General features: G+C 37.8%; 1 protein-coding gene and 1 pseudogene across 3 annotated transcripts in view; one reads left to right on the top strand and one right to left on the bottom strand.

Annotated features, from left to right (window-relative positions):
• Positions 1 to 22,860, top strand: part of SMCHD1 (structural maintenance of chromosomes flexible hinge domain containing 1) — a 214,730-nt gene that overhangs the window by 132,536 nt on the left and 59,334 nt on the right. The window contains exon 48 of one of the 3 annotated variants that reach the window (XM_041746923.1): positions 3,343 to 4,903. The exons of the other annotated variants lie outside the window; for them this stretch is intronic. Within the exon in view, the coding sequence (XP_041602857.1) occupies positions 3,343 to 3,367 (25 nt within the window). The 3' untranslated portion in view covers positions 3,368 to 4,903. Of the gene's footprint in view, positions 1 to 3,342; positions 4,904 to 22,860 lie in introns of those variants that run through there. 3 annotated transcript variants of the gene reach the window in all.
• Positions 8,140 to 22,737, bottom strand: LOC121472282 (annotated as a pseudogene).

Below are 22,860 nucleotides of genomic sequence, written 5' to 3'. Positions count from 1 at the left end.
CATTTTTTTAAAAATTTTATTTATTTATTCGAGAGAGTGCACAAGGAGAGGGGCAGAGGAGGAGAGAGAAAGAAAAAGAATCCCAAGCAGACTATGCACCAAGTATGGAGCCTGACATGGGGCTTGATCTTAAAACCCTAAGATCATGACCTGAGCCGAAACCAAGAGATGGACTCAACTGAATGAGCTACCCAGGAGCCACCTGCCTTCACGTTTGATTGAAGTTTTCTGGGGATAACAAGAAACAAGTCTAGAGTATACCAAAAGAGAAGGGACGGGGAAATAGTCTGCAGACAGTGGGAGACGGTCTGCCTGCCTGATGGAACTCAGGAACAATAGAGTGAATGGGAGCAAAATGAAAAAGGAGAGGAAACCACAGCCTAGAATATGCCAGATTTTCAAAACGAGTTGATTTCCTTGTTTCTAGGAATCAAAGATGCCACCACAAAGTTAGACAATAGTAATTAATTAAATTTTGGGATATTGGCTTCAGGTATAGTTGGTGGCACCCTTAGACGTTTATCTAATGCTGGCATCTAGGGAGCTAGCAGCCTGATAGTTGGCTCTCTAGCCATGCACTTATAAAGCAGAGCCTGCTGACTCTTGGACTCTGCTCTGCCCTGTCCCACCTAAAGTTTCCACTCAGAGGAACTTGATGGAAAAATAGTTACGATTTTTATTAACAGGAGAAAAAATCCAGGCCAGAAGCATTCTTTTTCTTAAATGTAATTATACAACCAAGAAACATGCATATGAGAGAGTCAACATGTGAGAGAAAATCCAAGATAAATAGTAAAACCAACCCTGGAAGCTGATTCAACTGAACTTAAAATTTTTAATTCCTACTTAGATTTTCAGGAGTTCTATTAATGAAACTCAGAGTGTATTATTAGAGACAGCCAGGATAAGATCACAGATTACAAATACTATTGCTGAAATAAAAATTTCAGAAGACTAGAGTCAAACTTCCCAGAAAAATAGAAAAAAAATATATGAAGGAAACATAGGGAACCAATTCTGTTCAGAATCCTAGAAAGAAGAAAATGGAGAAGTAAAAAATACGTGGAAGATATTTTCCCAGGGATAAATTAAAGGGTCCACTGAAAGCCCAGCACAATGACTGACAAAAGATGTGCCAAAATATATTTCATAATACAGTTTTAGAATATTAAGGAAAAGGGGAGGAGTGTAAATGTTTCCAGAGAGCAAAACAGAACCATATTGTCTACACAACTTTTGACACAGGAAGTAGACACAAAAAATTCACCATTTTTGTTTAGCTTTGTGGTGGCAGTGTTACAAGTTTTAGGTTGTGGGTGCCTGAGTGGCTCAGTTGGTTAAGCAGCTAATTCTTGGTTTCTGCTCAGGTCATGATCTTATGGGTCATGGGATCAAACCCCACATTGGGTTCTATACACAATGAGGAGTCTGCTTAAGAATTCTCTCCCTTTGCGCTTCCCTCTACTTGTGATCTCTACTTGTGCTCTCTCTCTCAAATAATATTTAAAAAGAAAAGTTTTAGGTTGAAAATTTGGTACATTCCATCTCATGGCTTTCTCCCCCTTTCCATACTATTTATATTTGGGAGATTTAAAATCAGTTTAAATCTCCATTAAAAAAATTTTATTAAGAATTATTTTTATTTACTTTAGAGCACAAGTAGGGGAAAGGCAGAGGGAGAGAATCTCAAGCAGACTCCTCAATGAGCCAGAGGTAGGGCTTAACAGACTGAACCAACCACCCAGGCACCCCTAAAATTTAAATTAAGATTTAATTAGTAGTTTCCTCATCCTTAATTTCTACTAGTTCTCCATAGATCTTGAACTAATATTTCTTGTACAGTCTCGAGCATTTGAAATAAAAGTATCTTGGGGTACCTGGGTAGCCTAGTTGGTTAACCATTCTACTCTTGATTTCAGCTTAGGTCATGATCTCAGGGTCGTGAGATCGAGCCCAGTGTCAAGCTCTGACACCTGGAGCCTGTTTAAGATTCTCTCCCTCACCTTCCTCTCTCTCTCTCTCTCTCTCTCTCTCTCTCTCTCTCTCTCACACACACACACACACACACACACACACACACACACAAGAAATGAAAGTATCTTACAGTGTTAAAATGCTGATATAGTTCATCCCTACAATTGGGAACAAATATTAAGTAGTAAACAGCAAGCAGCATGACTTTGTATTTATATGTTTTATTTTTATTTGTATAGGCATATACTACTATATGTAAACTGAGATGATATACCATGTTTCATCAACTCTAAGAGGATATTGTAAAAATCACCATTTCATGAAACATTAAAAAAAAAAACTTTAGATTAACTCATGACATTAAAAGGTAGAGTTCAAAGATGTTAAATGTGGGGGAAAAATGTGGATCTTGGAATCCACAAAATCTGCTTAGCAGTGGGATGATTCTCTGCAGTAGATTCAATAGAGGCTTTAGTTTTCTAATTGATTTTCTACTCATAGAGTAAAAATTAGCTATTTATCAAAAACGTGTCTTCTATTTAGAGATGGCAGATCGGGGAACTTTCATTAGAAAATTATTTAGATACATCTGACTATTATCTGAATATATGTGTATACATATATATGTATTATCTATATATAATTAGATTATATAGATATAATTATATATATGATTAATATATATCTGACTATACACACACTCGCACACACACACACACACACTGTGTTCATCTCTATATGAATGGAATTATGGATATTTTAAAATACTTGTCCTTATTTTGTGACTTTCTGTAATCATTATAATTCTTGTTTACTTTTAAAGTAGTAATTTCATGTAAGAAAAGGGGAAAAGAAAAATGAAACTCTTCAGTTTTGGGGTCTAAGAATCACCATTCCAAAGAACTGTGGTACGAATTGCTTAACCTTTACTGTATGTGTTAAGTGCTGCTTTTATTTTGAGGATCTCTCTCTCTCCCCCTCTCTCTTTGGCATACATGTGACAGAAGTAATTATATATAAAGATTTAATTAAATTTGTTTATACTAGGTTGTCTGGGGTGGCTCAGTGAGTTTAAACATCTGCCTTCAGCTCAAGTCATCCCAGGATTCTGGGATCAAGTCCTGCATCAGGTTCCCTGCTCCATGGGGAACCTGCATCATCTTCTCCCACTGCCTGCCACTCCCTCTGCTTGTGCTCACTCTCTGTCAAATAAGTAAATAAAATCTTAAAAATAAATAAATATGTTTAAATCAAGAATTATCTAATTAATGGAACATAGTTCCATTTGGTATTTAACCATCTAGTTCTGCTGAGGGAGTTTAGGAAAACTATGGTACATAAAATTTATTTTTTTTCCACATTGACCAGGATTATAACCAAATCAGATGTGTGAACAATTACAGAGAAGAGGAGGCCATTGGTCTCATGAAGAATGCTCTGCCTTCTGCAGCTCTGTTTCAGAAGACCGAGAGGGTGACTTACCGGACTGAATATTTCTGGGGACAATACGATTATCTGGGCGTGCGTTTCCATGTCAATCCAAATGGGACTGGAAACAGCCCTTCAATTTTATGAATCTCACGGGACAGTATGGATTTACTGGAATTATACCAGTCATCATGCCCTTTGGTTGCAAATGTATCAGAGGAAAATGTGCAAACATTGCAGTGACTGTAAAACTGGCACATAGCATTTATTAATCCTGAAGAAAAGCATATGTACTATTTTTCAGTATGATTATCATGGATATGCTAGAACTATTTCTTGAAAACAAACCTTTTTATTGCTTCTGTGTGAATTTATTTAACAAAACTTTTTTGTGTGTTATGTCTAAGGAAAGTTCTAGAGGTTAAGTATTTAAATGTAAATATGTGAGGAAACTCTTAATGAAGAATTCAGAATAAAAATAGAAAAAGCACAGGTATCTGGAAATTCAAATGTTGAGATCCAGGGAGAAAAAATTGATGAGTGAATTTGTGACAGCAGTAGCATTTTAAATTTCTAAAGACTTATCCTGTGTGTGTGTGTATATATATATATATATATAAATAAAATATGCAGCAGCAGCAATTTTTTAAAGTATTGTTTGACTTTATTAATACTAGATGATATAGTCTCAGCCTTAATTCTACATTTTCATTATTTTGTAATTTTTTATTACTATTTTTAAAGGATTACAGAAGTCGTACACGCCCACATTAGGAATAGTCTGCTAGAAAGTTGCTGCAAAAATGTTAAAATTCTGTGTTAATTCAAGCTAATGTATGTCAATATATATGTCTTTGTGTAAGTCCAGGACTATTGGTTTGTGAACTTATTTTGTAAGGAAATGCTTTTGGTACAGTTTTGTGTCCCAGGAAATGTGTGTGTTTTTAATCCTTTCTGAATATACAGTGAGGTTAATAAAGAGGATTGTTTCTTCCCTATTAAATACACAAGTGTTTTCCTTTTTTTAACACTGAAAGCTCTCTAAAAGTTACTTGGTAAAAACTATTACAATAATGATTTATCTTTATAACTGGAAGTCATTTAACTTTTGTTGAAGAAGGAAATAAATTGGCAAAAATCTAGCTAAAGGAAAGAATAGATTCCTTTTAAATGACACTTTCTTACTAGTTAAATGTTAGTGCTAAAAAAAGAGTTCCAAAAAAAAGAGTTCCGTCTTTCAAATTGTTTATACTTTTGACTATATGACTTATTTACAATCATTATGAAATGGGTGAGATTGTTATATTTTTAGTATGTAATTTTCTAATTATACCTGTTAGTAAAATGTTTGCATTTATATCCTTTTTATACTGTCAGAATGTCTTCAGTTCTGTCAGCTAAACATTTTCATGGAATCATCTCTTCCTCTTCATGACTGTGTAATTACATTTGTGAAATTATACATGTTAATTTTTATTTGCATACCTGTTGAACACCTTGTATTTCTTTTGACCTCAAAAAGAGATTGCTACTTTTCATTAACACATATAAGTTTAAATTTAGGAATAGAGAGATAGCAACATTAAAATTCATTGTAGGACATTTGGCCTTAAAATACTAATTATCAGGCAGCCGGGGTGCCTCATCGGTTTAGCGCCACCTTCACCCCAGGGCGTGATCCTGGAGACCCAGGGTCAAGTCCCACGTCGGGCTCCCTGCATAGAGCCTGTTTCTCCCTCTGCCTGTGTCTCTGCTCCTCTCTCTCTCTCTCTGTCTCTCATGAATAAATAAATAAAATCTTTAAAAAAAAATACTAAGTATCTTAAACATAAGGTAGTTTCTCCAAATCTGGCTTTGTGCAAACAGTTATTTTGTTTACAGATGCATCAATAACCTAAGTGTCTGAAAATATCTTAATTCCCTTTTGGAGAGTGATCAAATTGGTGTTAAAGAATCACCTATCCCAGTGATAAGTAATTTATAGTGTAGACAGACATTCATAATATTATGTTAGGAAGCCTAAATTCAAGAAAAAGTCCAATAATATGAAATAGATTCCCAGTATTCTGATTCTTTAAACCATGCTTTAATATAAACAAATGTGGAATAGAAAATATTAGTAATTATATCTCTGCAAAGTACTGTACTTAAATCTTTGCTAATAGCATTTGTGTTTACCTTTCTCTTGTGTTTTCTCCCATACTTATTCTTAATTGTTTTTTTTTTTTAAGGTTTTTATTTTTAATTTATTTGTTAATGAGAGACACAGAGAGGCGGAGACACAGGCAGAGGGAGAAGCAGGCTCCATGCAGGCAGGCCGATGCGGGACTTGATCCTGGGACCGCAGGATCACGCTCTGGGCTGAAGGCAGACACTCAGTGGCTGAGCCACCCAGGTGTCCCTTAATTCTGTTTTTAATTTTTGAAAAAAATAGAAAATTGCATTTCATTTTTCTATATTTTTATTTTAGAATAAAGAATTATGTACCTTGACTATTTACTTGATATTCCATTTGGGAAGATTTTAATTTTTTATTGGTGTACTTAAATATAATTGGAATTCAGTTTTATGCTTGGAAATAGCAGGATCAAAAACCAATTAGACCATTACTTATGCTGTGCTAGAAAGCCAGGGAAATCTTGTAGATATGAGTTCTGTGATATATTTAGTGGTAAGTGGTTAGCAAATTTAGTGAAAAAATTTATTTCCATGCTTGTATAGACCAGAAGTTGGTTTTGATTTGTTAGACTTCTTACATATTTCTCCTCTTCAGTAGTTTTGCAGAGTGAATTACTTCTTGGAAGAACTGACAAGTCAACCATGGATCCCTTTGTCAACTATAATGATATAATGAAAAGTCAGAAGAATCATAAAGAAACCAATCAAAAAAAAAAAAAAAAGAAACCAATCAGATCTGTTGAAAAAGAATAATAAATTGAGCTCTGGCTACATTTGTATGAAATAGGTGCTAAATGCATAATGTTTTATATAGTAGAATTTAGATTATTCTAAATAATAATGGATGGTTAGAATGGTCTAGAATGGAGTGCCATTTTCATAAGACATTTATAAATATGATTACTGAGATGCTTCAAAATATAAAACCAAAAAATTGGCCTTAGTTGTTTGAAATACAAAATAATTTTTATTGCAGAATTTATTAATTCATTAATTTAGCAAATACTTATATCTGCTATTTTGCAAACTAGTGTGTCTGATCTGTGGCCAAAGATAATTGCTATCAATTAATGAGTAACATGCTAAATAAAACATTTACATGTATGTTATTTACAGAAGACACAGTACATTAAAAACATTTAAAATATGGAAAAGGATACATCATGCAAATAGGAATCAGCAAATTTGGAGTTATATCAATACACAAAATCAACTTAGAAGCATGTTATTAGAGATAGAGACAGGGATTTTTTTTTTTTTTTTAAGATTTTATTCATAAGAGACAGAGGCAGAGACAAAGCCAGGGAGAGAAGCAGGCTCCCTGCAGGAAGCCCAATGCAAGACTCGATCCCAGGGCCCCAGGATCACGACCTGAGCCAAAGGCAGACGCTCAACCACTGAGCTACTCAGGTGCCTGAAGAGGGACATTGTATAATAATAAAAGGGTGAATCCATCAGGAAGATATAACAGTTCTAAATGTACATGCATCTAATGACAGTACCAAAATACGTGAAGCACAAACTGACAGAAATGATGAAAAGACAATTCAGCCATAATAGTTGGAGACTGTATGCCCTGTTTTCAATTAGGGATAAAACAGCTATACCAAACACAATAGAAGACTTTAACACTATAAACCAACTAGACTTAATAGACATATAGAACATAGCACCTAATAACAATGTATATTCTTCTCAAGCACACAAGGAATATTTCTCATGATCATAGACTAAAACATAAAACCTTTACAAATTTAAAAGGACAAATAATACAAAGTATGTTCTCTGATCACAAGGCAATCAAATTTGAAATAGATAATGGAAAAAAGAAAAAAAAAGAAATAGATAATGGAAAACTGGGAAACTCACAAATAGATGGAGATTAAGGAACTAGATAACCAATGGAACAGAAAAGAAATTTACAATTTCACAAAATATTTTGAGATGAGTGAAAACATACAATATATCAATTTATGGGATGCAGCTAAAGCAGTGCTTAGAGGGTAACTTAGAGCTGTAAATGACTAAGAAAGAAAACATCTCAATAACCTGATATTTTACCTTTTTTTTTTTTTTTTTTTTTTTTTTTTTTTTTTTTATATTTTACCTTTAAAACTAAACCTAAGTAAGCAGGAAGAAATAGAGGTTAGGGTGGAAGTGAATAGAATGAAATAAAAGACTAGAAATACAAGGGAAAAAAGTAATGAAACCAGAAGTTGTTTCTTTGAAAAGATAAAAACAAGATAACTTAGATGAAATTCCTGGAAAGACACAAGCTATTGGAACTGACTCAAGAACAAATAGACAACTGAATAGACCTATAACAAGTGTCAAGATTGAATCTGTAATAAAAACACAAAAGCCAAGGCCCAAATGGATTTACCACAATTCTGCCGAACATTTAAAAGATTAATGCCAACGCTTTTTGTTGTAGATCATATGCTATTTAATAAAAGAAATAATGAAGTTGTGTTTCCTTCTTCAGCATTTTCTTTAAGAGAAAAATCTTGAAATTTATAGGGATTTCTGATGTCAGAAAACCATGAAATGTAAGATTATTTAACAATTTGCATGTCTTAGTTCATGGCAGTCAGCATATGTACAGTTAAATTTGCATTCCAGTTACTCAGACTGAGATATCCTTCCTCAGGTTAAATATAGTGTGAATAGGAGATCTCTTCTAAAAAGTAAGATGGAGTCTGTAGAATGGCCTCACTGAATTGGTAAGTTAGCTTTCTCCAGATTTTGGTGATTTCCCCAGTTCTTCCATAATTTCTCAGTGTTCTAGCCATCTTCTGGTAAGTCATGGTCTTCTGGTTGCCTTTTCTTTTCCCTCAAAGTTGGGCAAGTTTTTCTTTGTTTTTGTTAAGTAATTTCTACCCCCAGTGTGTGGCTCAAACTCATGACCCTCAAGATCAAGAGTGGCATGCTCTTCTGACTGATCCACCCAGGTGCCCCCCTTCCTTTTTTTTTCTGTTAAGATTTATTCATGAGAGAGAGAGACAGAGGCAGAGACATAGGCAGAGGGAGAAGCAGGCTCCATGCAGGGAGCTTGACGTGGGACTCCATCGATCCCTGGTCTCCAGGATCACGCCCTGAGCCGAAGGCGGCACTAAAGCGCTGAGCCACCCGGGCTGCCCCCTTTGTTTTTTGATACAAACTGAAAGATGCCTTTGATTTTATCTACCCACTGAATAGAGGATGCCACTTCAGGATTACACAGAATCATGAAGATATTCAAACAGTTGGAGCTTCTTCCTGTCTTTGCTTCCCTTTTGCTGGAAAACAACAGGTTGTACTAGCTGGTTTTCAGGAATGTTCAGTGGATAATAGGATCTAACGGTACATTAAAAGAATTATTCGCCATGACCAAGTGGGATTTATACCTGGGCTGCAAGGGTTGTTCAACATCCCCAAATCAATCAATGTGATACACTACATTAATGAAATAAAGGACAAGAACCATCTGATCCTCTCAATAGATGCAGAAAAAGCACTTGACAAAACAGCATTCTTTCTTGCTTAAAACTCCTCACAGTATAATTTAAATATAATAAAATGATAGTTGATGTCCAAAACCCAAAAGATTCAACCCCAAAATTGCTAGAACTACAAGAATTCAGCAAAGTGGGAGGATATAAAATCTATGCCCAGAAATCAATTATATTTCGATACACTAACAATGAAACAGAAGAAAGAGAAATTAAGGAGTCAGCCCCATTTGTAATTGCACTCTAAACCATAAGATACCTAGGAATAAACCTAACCAAAGAGGCAGGATCTGTACTCAGAAAACTATAGAGCACTCATGAAAGAAATTGAGGAAGCAACGAAGAAATGAGAAAATGTTGCATGCCCATGGAAGAACAAATATTGTTAAAATCTATGCTACCCAGAGCAATCTATACTACTTAGTGCAATCCCTATCAAAAACCACCAGCTTTTCTCACAGAGCTGGAACAAATAATCCTAAAATTTGTATGGAACCAAAAAGACCCCAAATAGACAAGAATGTTGAAAACGAACACTAAAGCTGGGGGCATCACAGTTCCGGACTTCAAGCTGTATTGCAAAGCTGTGATCATCCAGACAGTATGGTACTGGCACAAAAACCCGTAGATCAATGCAACAGAATTGAGAACCCAGAAATAGACCTTCAACTCTAGGGTCACTAATCTTCAACAAAGCAGGAAAGAATATCCAATGGAAAAAAGACAGTCTCTTTCACAAATGGTGTTGGGAAAATTGGACAGCCACATGCAGAAGAATGAAACGACCATCTTACACCATACACAAAAATAGACTCAAAATGGAGGAAAGAGCTAAATGTGAGACCGGAATCTATAAAAATCCTAGAGGAGAACACAGGTGGCAACCTCTTGCTAGACACATCTCCAATGGCCAGGGAAACAAAAGCAAAAATCAACTATTGGGACCTCATCAAGATAAAAAGCTTTTGCACAACAAAGGAAACAGTCAACAAAATCAAAATACAACTGACAGAATGGGAGAAGATATTTGCAAATGACAGAAGAAGGGCTAGTATCCAAAATGTATAAAGAAGTTATCAAACTCAACACCCAAAGAACAAATAATCCAATCAAGAGATGGGTAGAAGACATGAACAGATATTTTTCCGTAGAAGACATACAGATGGCCAACAGACCCATGTAAAGATGCTCAATATCACTCAGCATCAGGGAAATAAAAACCACAATGAGATACCTCACATCAGTCAGAATGGCTAAAATTAACAATCAGGAAACAACAGATGTTGGCAAGGATGTGGACAAAGGCAAGAACCCTCTTACACTGTACGTGGGAATACAAGCTGCTGCAGCCACTCTGGAAGTTCCTCAAAAAGTTGAAAATAGAGCTACCTTACAACCCAGCCACTGCACTACTGGGTATTTACCTCAAAGATGCAAATGTAGTGATCTAAAAGGGAACCTACACCCCAATGTTTAGAGCAACAATGTCCACAATAGCCAAACTATGGAAAGAGCCCAGATGTCCATAGATAGATGAATGGATAAAGAAGATGTGATACACACACACACACACACAGTGGAATACTAACCCATTAAAAAATGGAATTTTGCCATTTGCAATGACATGGATGGAACTAAAGGGTATTATGCTAAGTGAAGTAAGTCAATCAGAGAAAGACAATTATAGTATCTCACTCATATGTGGAATTTAAGAAACAAAACAGAGAATCATAGTGGAAGATAGGGAAAAATAAGACGAAATCAGAGAGGGAGACACACCATAAGAGACTCTTAATCATAGGAAACAAACTGAGGATTGCTGGAGGGGGAGGTGGGGGGATGGGGTAGCTAGGTGATGGACATTAAGGAGGGCATATGATGTAATGAGCACTAGGTATCATATGAGATTGATGAATCACTACTACCTCTGAAACCAATAATACATTATATGTTCATTAATTGAATTTAAATGAAAAAAATATTTTTAAAAATTCCTACAGCTCAATAACAAAAAGCAACCTGATTAAAAAATGGACAGAGGCTCTGTATAGACATTTTCCCAGAGAAAACATACAGATGCACAACAGGCACGTGAAAAGGTGCTCAATAACATTAATCATCAGAGAAATGCAAATCCAAACCATGATGAGATATCACCTCACACCTGTCACAATGACAGTATTAAATCAAACCTAAAAAAAATGAATTTAAAGATATAATAATCCTTTTTAAAAAGTAGTGGAAGTGGCACCTGGGTGGCCCTGTTGGTTAAGCTTCTGCCTTTGGCTCAGATCATGATCCCAGAGTCCTGAGATTGAGCCCCACATCAGGCTTCCTGCTCAGCTGAGAACCTGCTTCTCCCTCTCCCTGTGCCCCTCCCTCCTGCTAATGAACTCTTTCTCTGCCAAATAAAATCTTTTTTAAAAGATAAAAATAACAAAAGGTAGTGGAAAATCTAAATTTGGGGATAAACTGAATAAATAATAGAAAAAAGAAAATGAAGAGAAAAATCCTAAAGCAATAAGAGATGGAATAAGGTGATTTAATGACATCTTGCCATCACAGTTGGTCGGGAGTCCAGAGATCATGAGGATAAGTCCTGCTCTCAGAGCCAAGCCCTCCCCAGAATAGTGTATTTTGACTCTTTGAATAAACAGTCAAAAAATATTTTAACAAGTATGTCGAATATGTTTTGAGACTCAATATTAGTAAAGAATGGAGTTGGGCTATTTTTTAAGATTTTATTTATTTGAGAGAGGGAGATCACAGAGGGAAAGGAAGTGAACACAGAGGGAGAGGGAGAAGCAGACTCCCCACTGAGCAGAGGGCCCGATGCAAGACTCCATCCCAGTACCCTGGGACCATGACCTGAGCCAAAGGTAGATACTTAACCAACTGAGCCACCCAGGCGTCCTGGAGTCAGACTTACGGAGTTTTCCAGACATAGATAAATGCACCATGATATTCTTAAACATTTCTGTCTCAAAGAAGCACCTAAAGCTTTTTTTCAGGATGATTTAAAGGATACAGATCCCCATTTTGCTAGGTATGCTTTTTAAAAGATTCCTCCTTATTCTGAAATGTATATATCTATTGTTTTACATTATATTATAGGTTTTATTTTTATCAATATATGTGAGAAATGAAGCAAACATCCACTTAATAACTAAATACCTACAAGAGCTAAATGGCTGTCAGGAACAAGAATGCTGCTCCAGAGGCTCTCATGTGCCCTTCTGATCTCCCTCTCTGGAAGAAACCATTATCCTGCCTTGTTTCTCTCTTCCTTATCTTTATAATTTTATCACATAGTATGTATCCCCAAACAACATGGTTAAGTTTTGGCATTTTTTTGAACTTTAAATTTTTAAAATCATACTTTAATGGAATAGCCTCTCTAACTTGCTTCTTTCAGCTAAAATCTTTGTGAAAGGGGCATCCCGGGTGGCTCAGCGGTTTAGCGCTACCTTCAGCCCAGGGCCTGATCCTGGAGACCCCAGATCAAGTCCCACGTCGGGCTCCCTGCATGGAGCCTGCTTATCCCTCTGCCTGTATTTTTGCCTCTCTCTCTCTCTCTCTCTCTCTCTCTCTCTCTCTCTCTCTGTCACTCATGAATAAATAAATAAAATCTTTAAAAAATAAAATGTTTGTGAAATTCATCCACATTGATGTATCAGCAATTCATCCATGTTCATTGCTGTATAGTATTCTATCATAACATATTGTATATATACCACAATTTATTCATTTTACTTTAATGAATACTTGAGTTGTGTCCTGTTTCTGTTAGAAACAATAATCCTTAGAACATTTTAATATGTTTCTCAGTGTACATGTATAAGATCTTGTCTAATTTCTATATCTAGGGGTGTGATTGATGGGTTTGAGGGTGTGTGGACTGTTCCACATACCAGATCTGTTTTTCCAAACTGTTTTTGGAAAATCCATTCCAATCTATACTGTTTTTCCAAAGCAGTTGTACCAATATACACTCCCAACAGCAGTATAAGAGAGTTTGTCTGCATTCACCATAAATAGTGCTTGATTTTTTTATTACATTTTTTTAATTTAAATTCAATTTGCCTACATATAGTATATCACCTAGTGCTCATCCCATCAAGTTCCCTCCTCAGTGCCTGTCACCCAGTTACCCCATCCCCCCACCTAAATAGTGCTTATTGTTAGAATTTAAAATTTTTGTCAAACTGGTAGTAATGGAATCTACATCTTAGATATTAATTAGGTATTAATTTGCATCTCCATGATATTAATGAGGTTGAGCATATTTTTATTGGCCATTTGAGTTTCCTCTTTTGTGAAGTGCAGATTCTAATCTTTTGTCCATTCTTCTGTTGGATTGTCTTTTTCTTATTAATTTGTTGTTTTGTTAAATTCTTTTTTTTTAAGATTTATTTATTTATTTATGAGAGACACACAGAGGCAGAGACGTAGGCAGAGGGAGAAGCAGGCTCCCTGTGGGGAGCCTGATGTAGGACTAGATCTGTAGACCTGCGATCATGACCTGAGCCAAAGCCAGACGCTCAATCACTGAGCCACCCAGGTGCCCCATATCCCTTCTTTATCAGATATATGTTGCAAACATGTGAGAGGACTTGGAGGTACCCAGGAGAGCTTCAGAGAACAGGTACAGACTCCAGGGTTGTACAGGTGAAGTTCTGCAGACATGGAGAAAATTCAACACAGAGGGAACAGTTGATGCAAAGATTATATTTGTTTAAGGACCTCCAATCAACATAACTTGGAAAAGGTAAAAAGGAGAAATAACCACTTGCCCTTCCCAGGCAAATTAGATTTACTTCTGGATTTAACATTGTTCATTTTAATGGGGATGAAACAGATGTGTGTGTTTCTCCAGTTTGGGCTTTCACTCTGCTCATCTCTGATAAAATACAACATATTTTTGAGCAAGGGGGAGGCAGGAAATTAAAGGAAACCATCCTCTAAAAAAATTTTTTTCTTGTCCAGATTTGCTCCCTTACAATTTTTGTATTACCCTGAAGAAGTATTTAAAACTCCAACCTAAAGTGATTATTTGATTATTCATAATGAATCTATCCTTCAGAGGACATAATTTATTTGTATTTCCCTGGGTATCATTTATGATCAGCAGTTCAAAGCCTGAGGTGGTTTTTCCTCTTATTTGTTATCTCTACAGTTGACAGATCTTTCTGGCTAAGCAGGGATTTGGCAATGTTGGGTTCTTAATTCCAGCTTTTTAAAGGGAAAACTAATTCTGAGGTGACATATGTTTGAAACCTCATTTGGCCCCTTATTACCTCATTCATTAGAGGAAGAAGCACTCTGGCTGGAGATCACATGCTGTGGCCCAGTGAGAGGGTGACTCTTATTTTGTTCCCTGACTGACCGGGCCTCAGAGTGGGGTGGAGAAGGCCTGAAAATAGTCATTTCTTGGCTGTGTTGGTCAGGCGGGAGGGCCTCTCTAACATGGGTACATTACAAAGAGAAACAAGGTCTCTGGAGGTTGGCCTCATCAGTTACCGTGGATATGATGTGAACAGAGTTGGTTAAGGCCCAAGAAAAACTTAACAGAGGTTTAGATTTATTTGAGTCATTTACATTTGTTAAAAGATAAAACCGAAGTGTACTCTTCTAAGTTTGAGTTTTCAATTTGTTTTCAAGTTAGCATCCCCAGATCCCAGTTCTCTCTCCAATTTAATCCCACTTTCCTCCCTATGTATAAACTGTGTGTGAACTCGGTCAGCTGTCTTATAAAAGTCAGATGTCTGTCTGCTTTCTCTCACTGATTCAATGAATATTATTAAATAAAATGTTATATGCCAGACACTGTGCCAAGGATAGGGATAAAATATAAGATGAATTAGAAACAGTTTTTTTTTAAATTAAACAAACATATTCAAACTAATCGATGATGTTGGAAGTCAGAATCAGTGTGACTTTTAGGAAGGATTAATGATTGGAAGGAACCATGAGGGGCCCTGGGGTGCTGGTCATGTTTTGCTTCATGATCTGGGTTCTGGTTACATGGCTGTGTTCACTTCATGAAAATTCATTGAGTCACTTAGGCACTTTTTTATAAGAATGCTATACTTTTGGGCACCTGGGGAGCTCAGTGGGTTAGGGGTCTGCCTTTGGCTCAGGTCATGATCCCAGGGTCCTGGGATCCAGCCCCGCATCAGGCTCCCGGCTCAGTGTGCAGCCTACTTCTCCCTCTCCTTCTGCTCCTCCCCCTGCTTGCTCTCTCTCCTGTTCTTGCTCTCTCAAATAAATAAAATCTTTTTTAAAAAAAGGGAGAGAAAGAGAGAGAGAATGCTATACTTTGGTAAAATTCACAGGAGAAAACCATAATCTACAAATACTTATTTTTAAAAATCCTTTATGAAATTGGAATCCCTAGTACTAAAAGGGAAGATTCTTTTTGGGTTGAAACACATTGGAACTGAGTTCTGATAGTTTTTTTTTTCTTTCTAATGTTCTTCCTATTTTCCCCAGGAATCCTGGCACCACTCTGCCCTCAAACAGTCCTTTGGAAAGCATAACCTCAGAATACTCAGGGAATAAAATATTTTTGTTTATGTATTTTTAAAAGTTAGGGGGAAACATGTAAGGGCATAATAGAAAACCAAGGCAGTTTCCTGCTTGATCTCTCAACATTCTCTAAATATGAAACCCTTGTTTTACCGATATTTTGCATTAATCAAAAGATATTAGTAACTTTTATCTGCCCATGGCTTATTATTTATGTTGTTTTAGGTTTTTTAACCAATGAATGTTCCAAGATGTCAATAGACCTAGAAAGAGAGCTGCATTTAAGCAGGCCCTTCCCTGCTCTGCACTACTTAAACGTGCTATGACCAAGCCAGAGCATTTTTTTGGTATTTGTATTTTTATTATTTTATTTTTTAGATTTTCAATTTAAATTCAATTTGCCAGGCAGCCCAGGTGGCTCAGTGGTTTAGCATCGCCTTCAGTCCAGGGATTGATCCTGGAGACCTGGAATCGAGTCTCACCTCGGGCTCCCTGCATGGAGCCTGCTTCTCCCTCTGCCTGTGTCTCTGCCTCTCTCTCTCTCTCTCTCTCTCTCTCTCTCTCTCTCTATGTGTGTGTGTGTGTGTGTATGTGTCTCATGAATAAATAAAATCTTAAAAAAAATTCAATTTGCCAACATACAGTATAACACCCAGTGCTCATCCCATCAAGTGCCTTCCTGAATGCCCATCACCCAGTTACCCCATCCCCCCATCCACCTCCCCTTCCACAACCCTTTGTCTGTTTCCCAGTTAGGAATCTCATGGTTTGTCTTCCTCTCTAATTTTTCCCCACTCATTTTCCCTCCTTTCCCATATAATCCCTTTCACTATTTCTTATATTCCCTGTATGAGTGAAACCATATGATGATTGTCCTTCTCTGACTTATTTCACTCAGCATAATACCCCCCCAGTTCCATCTACATTGAAGCAAATGGTGGGTATTCATCCTTTCTGATGCAAGCCAGAGTGTTTAAATAGAATGGAGCACCACAGTGTTCTTACTTAGCTCCTGAGGATGAGTTTAAGAGTGATTAAGTCTGAGAAGACAGAGCCAAAGAAAGCTCATGCAAATGTCCACCTTCATCAACCAACTAAACAACCAAGTTTTCGGTGCTTAATCAAGTTTTTTTTTTTTAATAATATAAAACTACAAAAAGTTTTCAAAATGCACATGAGGCAGTAACAGAAGAATTTGATCCAAGTAAGGTTTTGACCTTAGTTTTGACTTTTGAACACCAATTCTTTCTCATTTTTTGATTTTATTATTTGCATTGACATTTACTAATGTTTTAGTCTTTATAAAGGCTAAACAAAATGTGGCTTTCAGTTCATTTTAGGCCTCTGAGAGTGATCACATAATTTATTGTCCAAACCCAGGCACTTTTGAAGATGAAAAGAGACACGAAAAATAATTAGTAGTGTTAACTGATCCACAACAGGACTGGCCTGGGCAAACCAGGACATCTGGTCTCTCTACCTATTGTTAGAGATAAGGGAAAAAGAGAACCAGAATCGTTGTGTTTTGTTTTCTCTACCAGCCTACACTGTGCCCGTTCCTCCTGTTGAGGGCTCCTCAATGCCACCTGGCCTCTCTGCCTCACCTACCCCTTGGCTATGTCTAAGACCACCTTAGTCTGGCTACTCTACCAGCTGGATGCATTAGAAACATACCAGGTATAAGGTCACATTAATTGCCCCTTCCTTGCAAGCAATCACATTCATTTTTGATATCATAGCAGATTTAAAGCAAAACAAAAACTGTAACTCTTAGCTTAAACCCATACTTTTCCATAGACTTTCCTAATTAACATCCAACTTTTCTGATTGCCTCAGCTCTATTTCTTCATCATCACGTAGCTACACATTTTTTACTATGTTATATTCTATTTACTGACTGTAACTTTATGTTAAATCATTTCAGTCAATCAAGATGAGAAAGAACTAAATCTGTTTTGCTCTGGCTCCCACATTGCCTCCTTCAGTGTTCAATATGCAGAACTCCCCCAATTTGCTTACTGACAAAACAAACCTTTTGATGGCCACAAAATTTCAAGAACTTTCCCTTATCCTCCCAAATGTAACATTGTCTGACTGTTCCTGGACTTATGCTGAAATATAGTTCATCCTCATTATTCATAGATTCTGTATTTGTAAGTTTGCCGACTTGCTAAATTTAAGTCCAAAAGCAATACTTGTAGCATTTTCATGGTCAATTGTGGACTTGTGCAGAGTGGCAAAAAACTTCCCTGCCCGATGTGCATGTTCCCAGATGACATCCAGCAAAACAATGCTCTGCTTTCTTGTTTTCCTTCTCATACTGCAAGTAAGTGTCCTTTTCTTTCTTTTTTTCTTTTTAAAGATTTTATTTGTTTATTCATGAGAGACACAGAGCGAGAGAGGCAGAGACATAGGCAAAGGGAGACGTAGGCTCCATGCAGGGAGCCCGATGTGGGACTCGATCCCGGGCCTCCAGGATCACAACCTGGGCCAAAGGCGGCACTAAACCCCTGAGCCACCCGGGCTGCCCCACGTGTCCTTTTCATGGTAAATTTAGTGCCATACTTTTTTTTTTTTTTTTTTTGCATTTTTGTGCTTTTTGTTGGTGGTTTTGCTATTTAAAATGGCCCTCAAGCATAGTGCTGAAGCGCTAGTAGTGTTCCTGAGCACAGAAGGCTGTCCTGTGTCTTATGGAGAAAATGTATGTTAGTTAAGCTTTGTTCAGGCATGAGTTACAGTAATGTTGGCCATGACTTCAATGTTATTTATGAAATACGGTATCTTTAAATAGAAAACACACATATGTATTGATTGGTTGACAAAAACATTGTGACTGGAGGCTTGTAGGAACCTAACCCTGTATTTCCCCCTAGGAGCAATTGTTCAGTATTTGTTAATTCAGTGTTGGCAGCGACTTTATGGGATATACTGCATCAAATAATGAGAATTAACCGTACTTAAATACTTATAACATTGTTTAGGACTGCATATAACCTGAAATACTAGAATTAATTTGTTCATGAATACTATTTGAATGAGTATAGATTGAAATTGTGCTAAAATTTAATAATGTATTTTATAATCATCAAACACATTCTGCCTATTTAAAACATGTTGATTCCAGAATAATCAACTCTTATTCCATAAATAAATGATGAACTACAGCATAGTTTGATGTGGCTCATATATAAGACATTACTGCCTAAGCTATTATAGCTGTCTTGGAAAGAGATCTAATTCTAAGAGCCTATTTTTGTCAGTTATTTCTTATGAAGAAAAAAATGTGTTCAAAACCACACCATAAGTGTGACAGCAATAAATTCTCAAACATATTATTTGGCTATAGGAAGCATTCTTAGAACTAAGAAACATCTGAAAAAAATTAAGAGATAAGGAATTAGAAACTAATTTTATCTTTTTGAGGAAAAAGATATTCACAATTGAGTTGCCTGCTGATCCTGAGTTTATTTCTGTAGTTATTGATCCTTCCAAAGTTCTCACTGAATAAATTTCTTTGCAACGCAGAAGATGAACTCTCCTGAACAATAAACTGAGCTATATGTTTTCCCCTGGAGGGCAATAAAAAAGAGAACTGGGATGGAAGTCAAGAGCCCAGTATTCCATTTCTGACTATCCCATTTAGAGTCATTCTGAATGAGTCATGCATGTGCTTTCATGACAGCCATTTCTTTATATTTCTTACTTAGAAAGGAGAACTGTAGTAGATGCTCAGCTGCCCATGCCAGTTGGCACAAAAAAAGAAAGACAAAGCTCAATAACCTGATTGCAAATCTGTTGCAGTGCTAAAGTGGTAACAGTAACAATTGTGAATATTTATCCTCCACTTGCCAGGCACTCCTCAGTTTGCCTGGCACTGTGCTAGGCAGTTTATGTGTGATAACCAAATAATCCTCCCAATAGCCACACAAGGCATTCCCAATTTCAGAGCAGAAAATGGAGGATAGAGAAGCCTACTGACTTATCTGAGTTCATTCTACTAATAGATGAGGGTACCCAACTCCATTGCATGAGGTCTTGACCACTGCTTGTTTTCATGTGTGATTTCAGGCATGATTTTAACTTTTCACAGTTTTGAAGTTCTCATGTGATGGTTTAAATGTAAGTCATACCCCGCTGACCAATATAGGGAAATTTGTTCCTGCTGTCTCTCAAGAAAGATGATTAAAATAATGGCCATAATCCTTAGTAATGTCATTGAATCAATCAATTGATAAATAAGATCAGTTCTGGGTTCAGAAGATAGAGATTTTGAATCTTTATCTTTGTACAGCAAATGGACTATTCGCAAATAAGTATATTAAGAAAAAATTGAAGAGAGTGATTGTCCTTTGTTCTGTTTGGCTCTATTTGAGCAAAGCCTTTGACAAGACAGGAAAGCAGCTGTTTGTAAATTTTGAAGTCTAGGGACTCACTGACTTCATTCTGAGGGTGCCTATATCTAAAGTAGCTGAATGAAATTGTATCAATCAAACCTTAGCATTCCAAAACAGACTAAGCTAGATGGTACAGTTGTTTTTTTTTTTTTTTTCTCAGAGACATTTCTGTCTTTCTTTCCCTACCAGGCTGCATTTCTTTTTAATGAAGTGCATCTTATCACTAACTTATGACTGTGTAAGACATTTTCTCAGGGTGCATTATGTTAGGAATGCCTTGCAATCAAATTATTCAAGATATCCAGTCTACAAGGACTTCCTCCCCCATGATTAGATAAGCAACGCAAAGAAGTAGTAAAGACATCTAAAAGTACACCTGGACATGGTGGGGGGGGGACTTTTTTTGAGTTCTAGAAAGCAAAACAAGACATGAGAAGGATGGGACACTCACGCTAGTCTTATGACTCTTGACCACATACATCCTAGATGCAAATCAGTTCATCTTGATCAAACGTCATGTGCTCAGATGACTGAATATAAGGATGGGAGGAAAATACCCCACTGCTGCCTCTGTAATGATCACTCACTCTCTTCCACCGGGTAACTGATGGGGAGCCTGGGGGAACTGGAGGCCTAGCAGGTTCACTGCTTCATGAGATGTGCCCCCCAAGTACAGAGCCTGATGGGCATTTTTATCACAATCAACAGTGAGGGAATGGGTTTTAGGAAGTAGGTCTAACTTTGCATTTTTGTTTTAGCTAAGTTGGTCACACAGTTGAGAGTAGACGTTACTATGAGGCACTTTGATTTTAAAACAGGAGAAATGCCTTCAGATTGTGATTAGAAACTGACAGTTTTCACGTGGTTGTTTAAAGTAGTTGGCGGCTTATAAAGAATTCACATTTACAGCATTCTGCCAATGGTACCTCCATTATTCCTTACGGCTGGGGCCACATGACCTGCCCAACCAGTCTCTTTCCTAATGTGCTTAAGCTCCCTATCCTCGGGAATCTTCCCTCTGCTTCGGGAGAGGGTTTCCTGGTTCCCAAGTTTGATGTGTCTCTTCCCATGGCTTGAGGAGAGAAAGGGAAGGGGGTCCCTTGGGATCTTGGCCTTAAGCCTTCCTGAGAGCTGAAAATCTTCTTCCTTCTTCCCAGAGCAGCCCCACACCAGGTACACCTGGACATGTGCCTAGAGAAACACATGTGACAAATATTGTCTCATGGCATTGACTGTACATCAGAAATTTTCTACCCTTCACTACACAGGAATGCCTAGAAGCTCTGGGATTCACTTGTGAATCCTCGGTATTTTCACACAATGCCTAGCCTATAACAGATGCTCAGAATAAAATTTATCTACTGATAAGTGCCATTTTATAGCTGATTAAATAAGGAGGTCATGTGATATGATGAGCAATGGGGATTATATGCAACTGATGAATTACTGAAAACTGCATCTGAAACTAATGATGTACTATATATATGTTGGCTAATTGAATTTAAATTCAAAAATATAGTATTGTGGTCATGTCAATGGAAAGTTAGTCCTTAAACTCTTGGGCTAGAATACAGCTTCCTAACATAACTCCAATGGATAAAGTAGATTTGACCTCATCAGTTCAACTCACTCTCAAGTTTGAGAATAACCTGTACTGAAGAGACATTGTGGTTGTTAGCTGCTGGGTGTAGACATGCATCATTTGTGTTTCTTTTTCTTTTTTTTTTTTTTCCCTTCTGTCACTTCCCTTCATTTCTGTGCTTGGTTTCTTCCCTACCACAGTTCATGAACAAAAATGGTGTTAGGGTGGGGACGGTAGGAAATTCACGAAGACACAGATTGGGCTATGCAAGACCACTTTTTATCCCTTTCTGTGATTTCCCCCTGTGGATGTATCTTCTGAAGGCTGGGATGACTCCAGCCCTTTATGTGCATGATCTTCCATAAGAGAGTTCATGGAAGGATTATTTCCTTACATGGCATAATTTTCTGCTTGGCTCTTGTGAGGTTTCTGCTTAGGGTATATCCTTTCTTCTGTTTGCAAATCAAAATGCCCAACAACATCATCAAACCACATTAGAAATAAAATGGACCAATGGCTTCATTTAGTGAAAAAGCAAATGTTTACTGTCCTTGTAACAATCCACAGCCAGCAGCAACCTGTTCGTTCACAGATACTGTAGGTTATGCAGTCTGCAAATAACCTCACTGCAGCGTTCATTAGATAAAGCAGGTTGGTTCAAATAACAGCCCCAGCAGACACCCCTTTGGCAGGGATTTTGTGTAACATTCTTCTCTCTGGGGTTGTTTGATCCCCAAAAGAAATTGGTAGAGATTAGTGTAACTCAAGAAGAGTCAGAAAATACGCAAGCAAGCGAAAAGACAAACGTCCAGCAGGCTTTGAGCTGTCGGGAGCAAATGCGACGGCCGTGGCGACTTTGATGTGGACAGGAAAAGTTCAGGGTAGGACAGAGAAGCGGGGGTGTGAGATTATCTTTCAGACTTCAGCGTAGCGTTCACTGGAGCCTGCTGCGGGCTCCGGCCGCCCTGGTGGAGGGGAGCGGCCCCCCGAGGCCCTGCACCTTGACGTGGACACTGAAGCGGACGCGTGCGCCCGGGGGAGCGGAGGGGACCCGCCGTGGTTCCCCGAACTCCCAAGTCCGAGCGCGGGGGCAGGGCGACGTCTCGGCAGGGGAGGAAACCCGAGCCCAGTCCCTCCCAGGACTGACCAGGATGTCGCTCATCCCCCCGGGGAGCCGGCACCCGGGCACGGCGGGTGACTCGCCGACGGCGGCCGCATCCCCAGGGCCCGGGGCGCGCCCGGTGGAAGGTGGGAGGCGGGGCTGCCCCGCTTCTGGGAAGAGACC

The sequence above is a fragment of the Vulpes lagopus genome, chromosome 1 (assembly GCF_018345385.1).
Source record: "Vulpes lagopus strain Blue_001 chromosome 1, ASM1834538v1, whole genome shotgun sequence".
Taxonomy (NCBI): Eukaryota; Metazoa; Chordata; class Mammalia; order Carnivora; family Canidae; genus Vulpes; species Vulpes lagopus.
The sequence above is the reverse complement of the archived record's forward strand: the minus strand, read 5'-3'. Positions and strand labels throughout refer to the sequence as shown.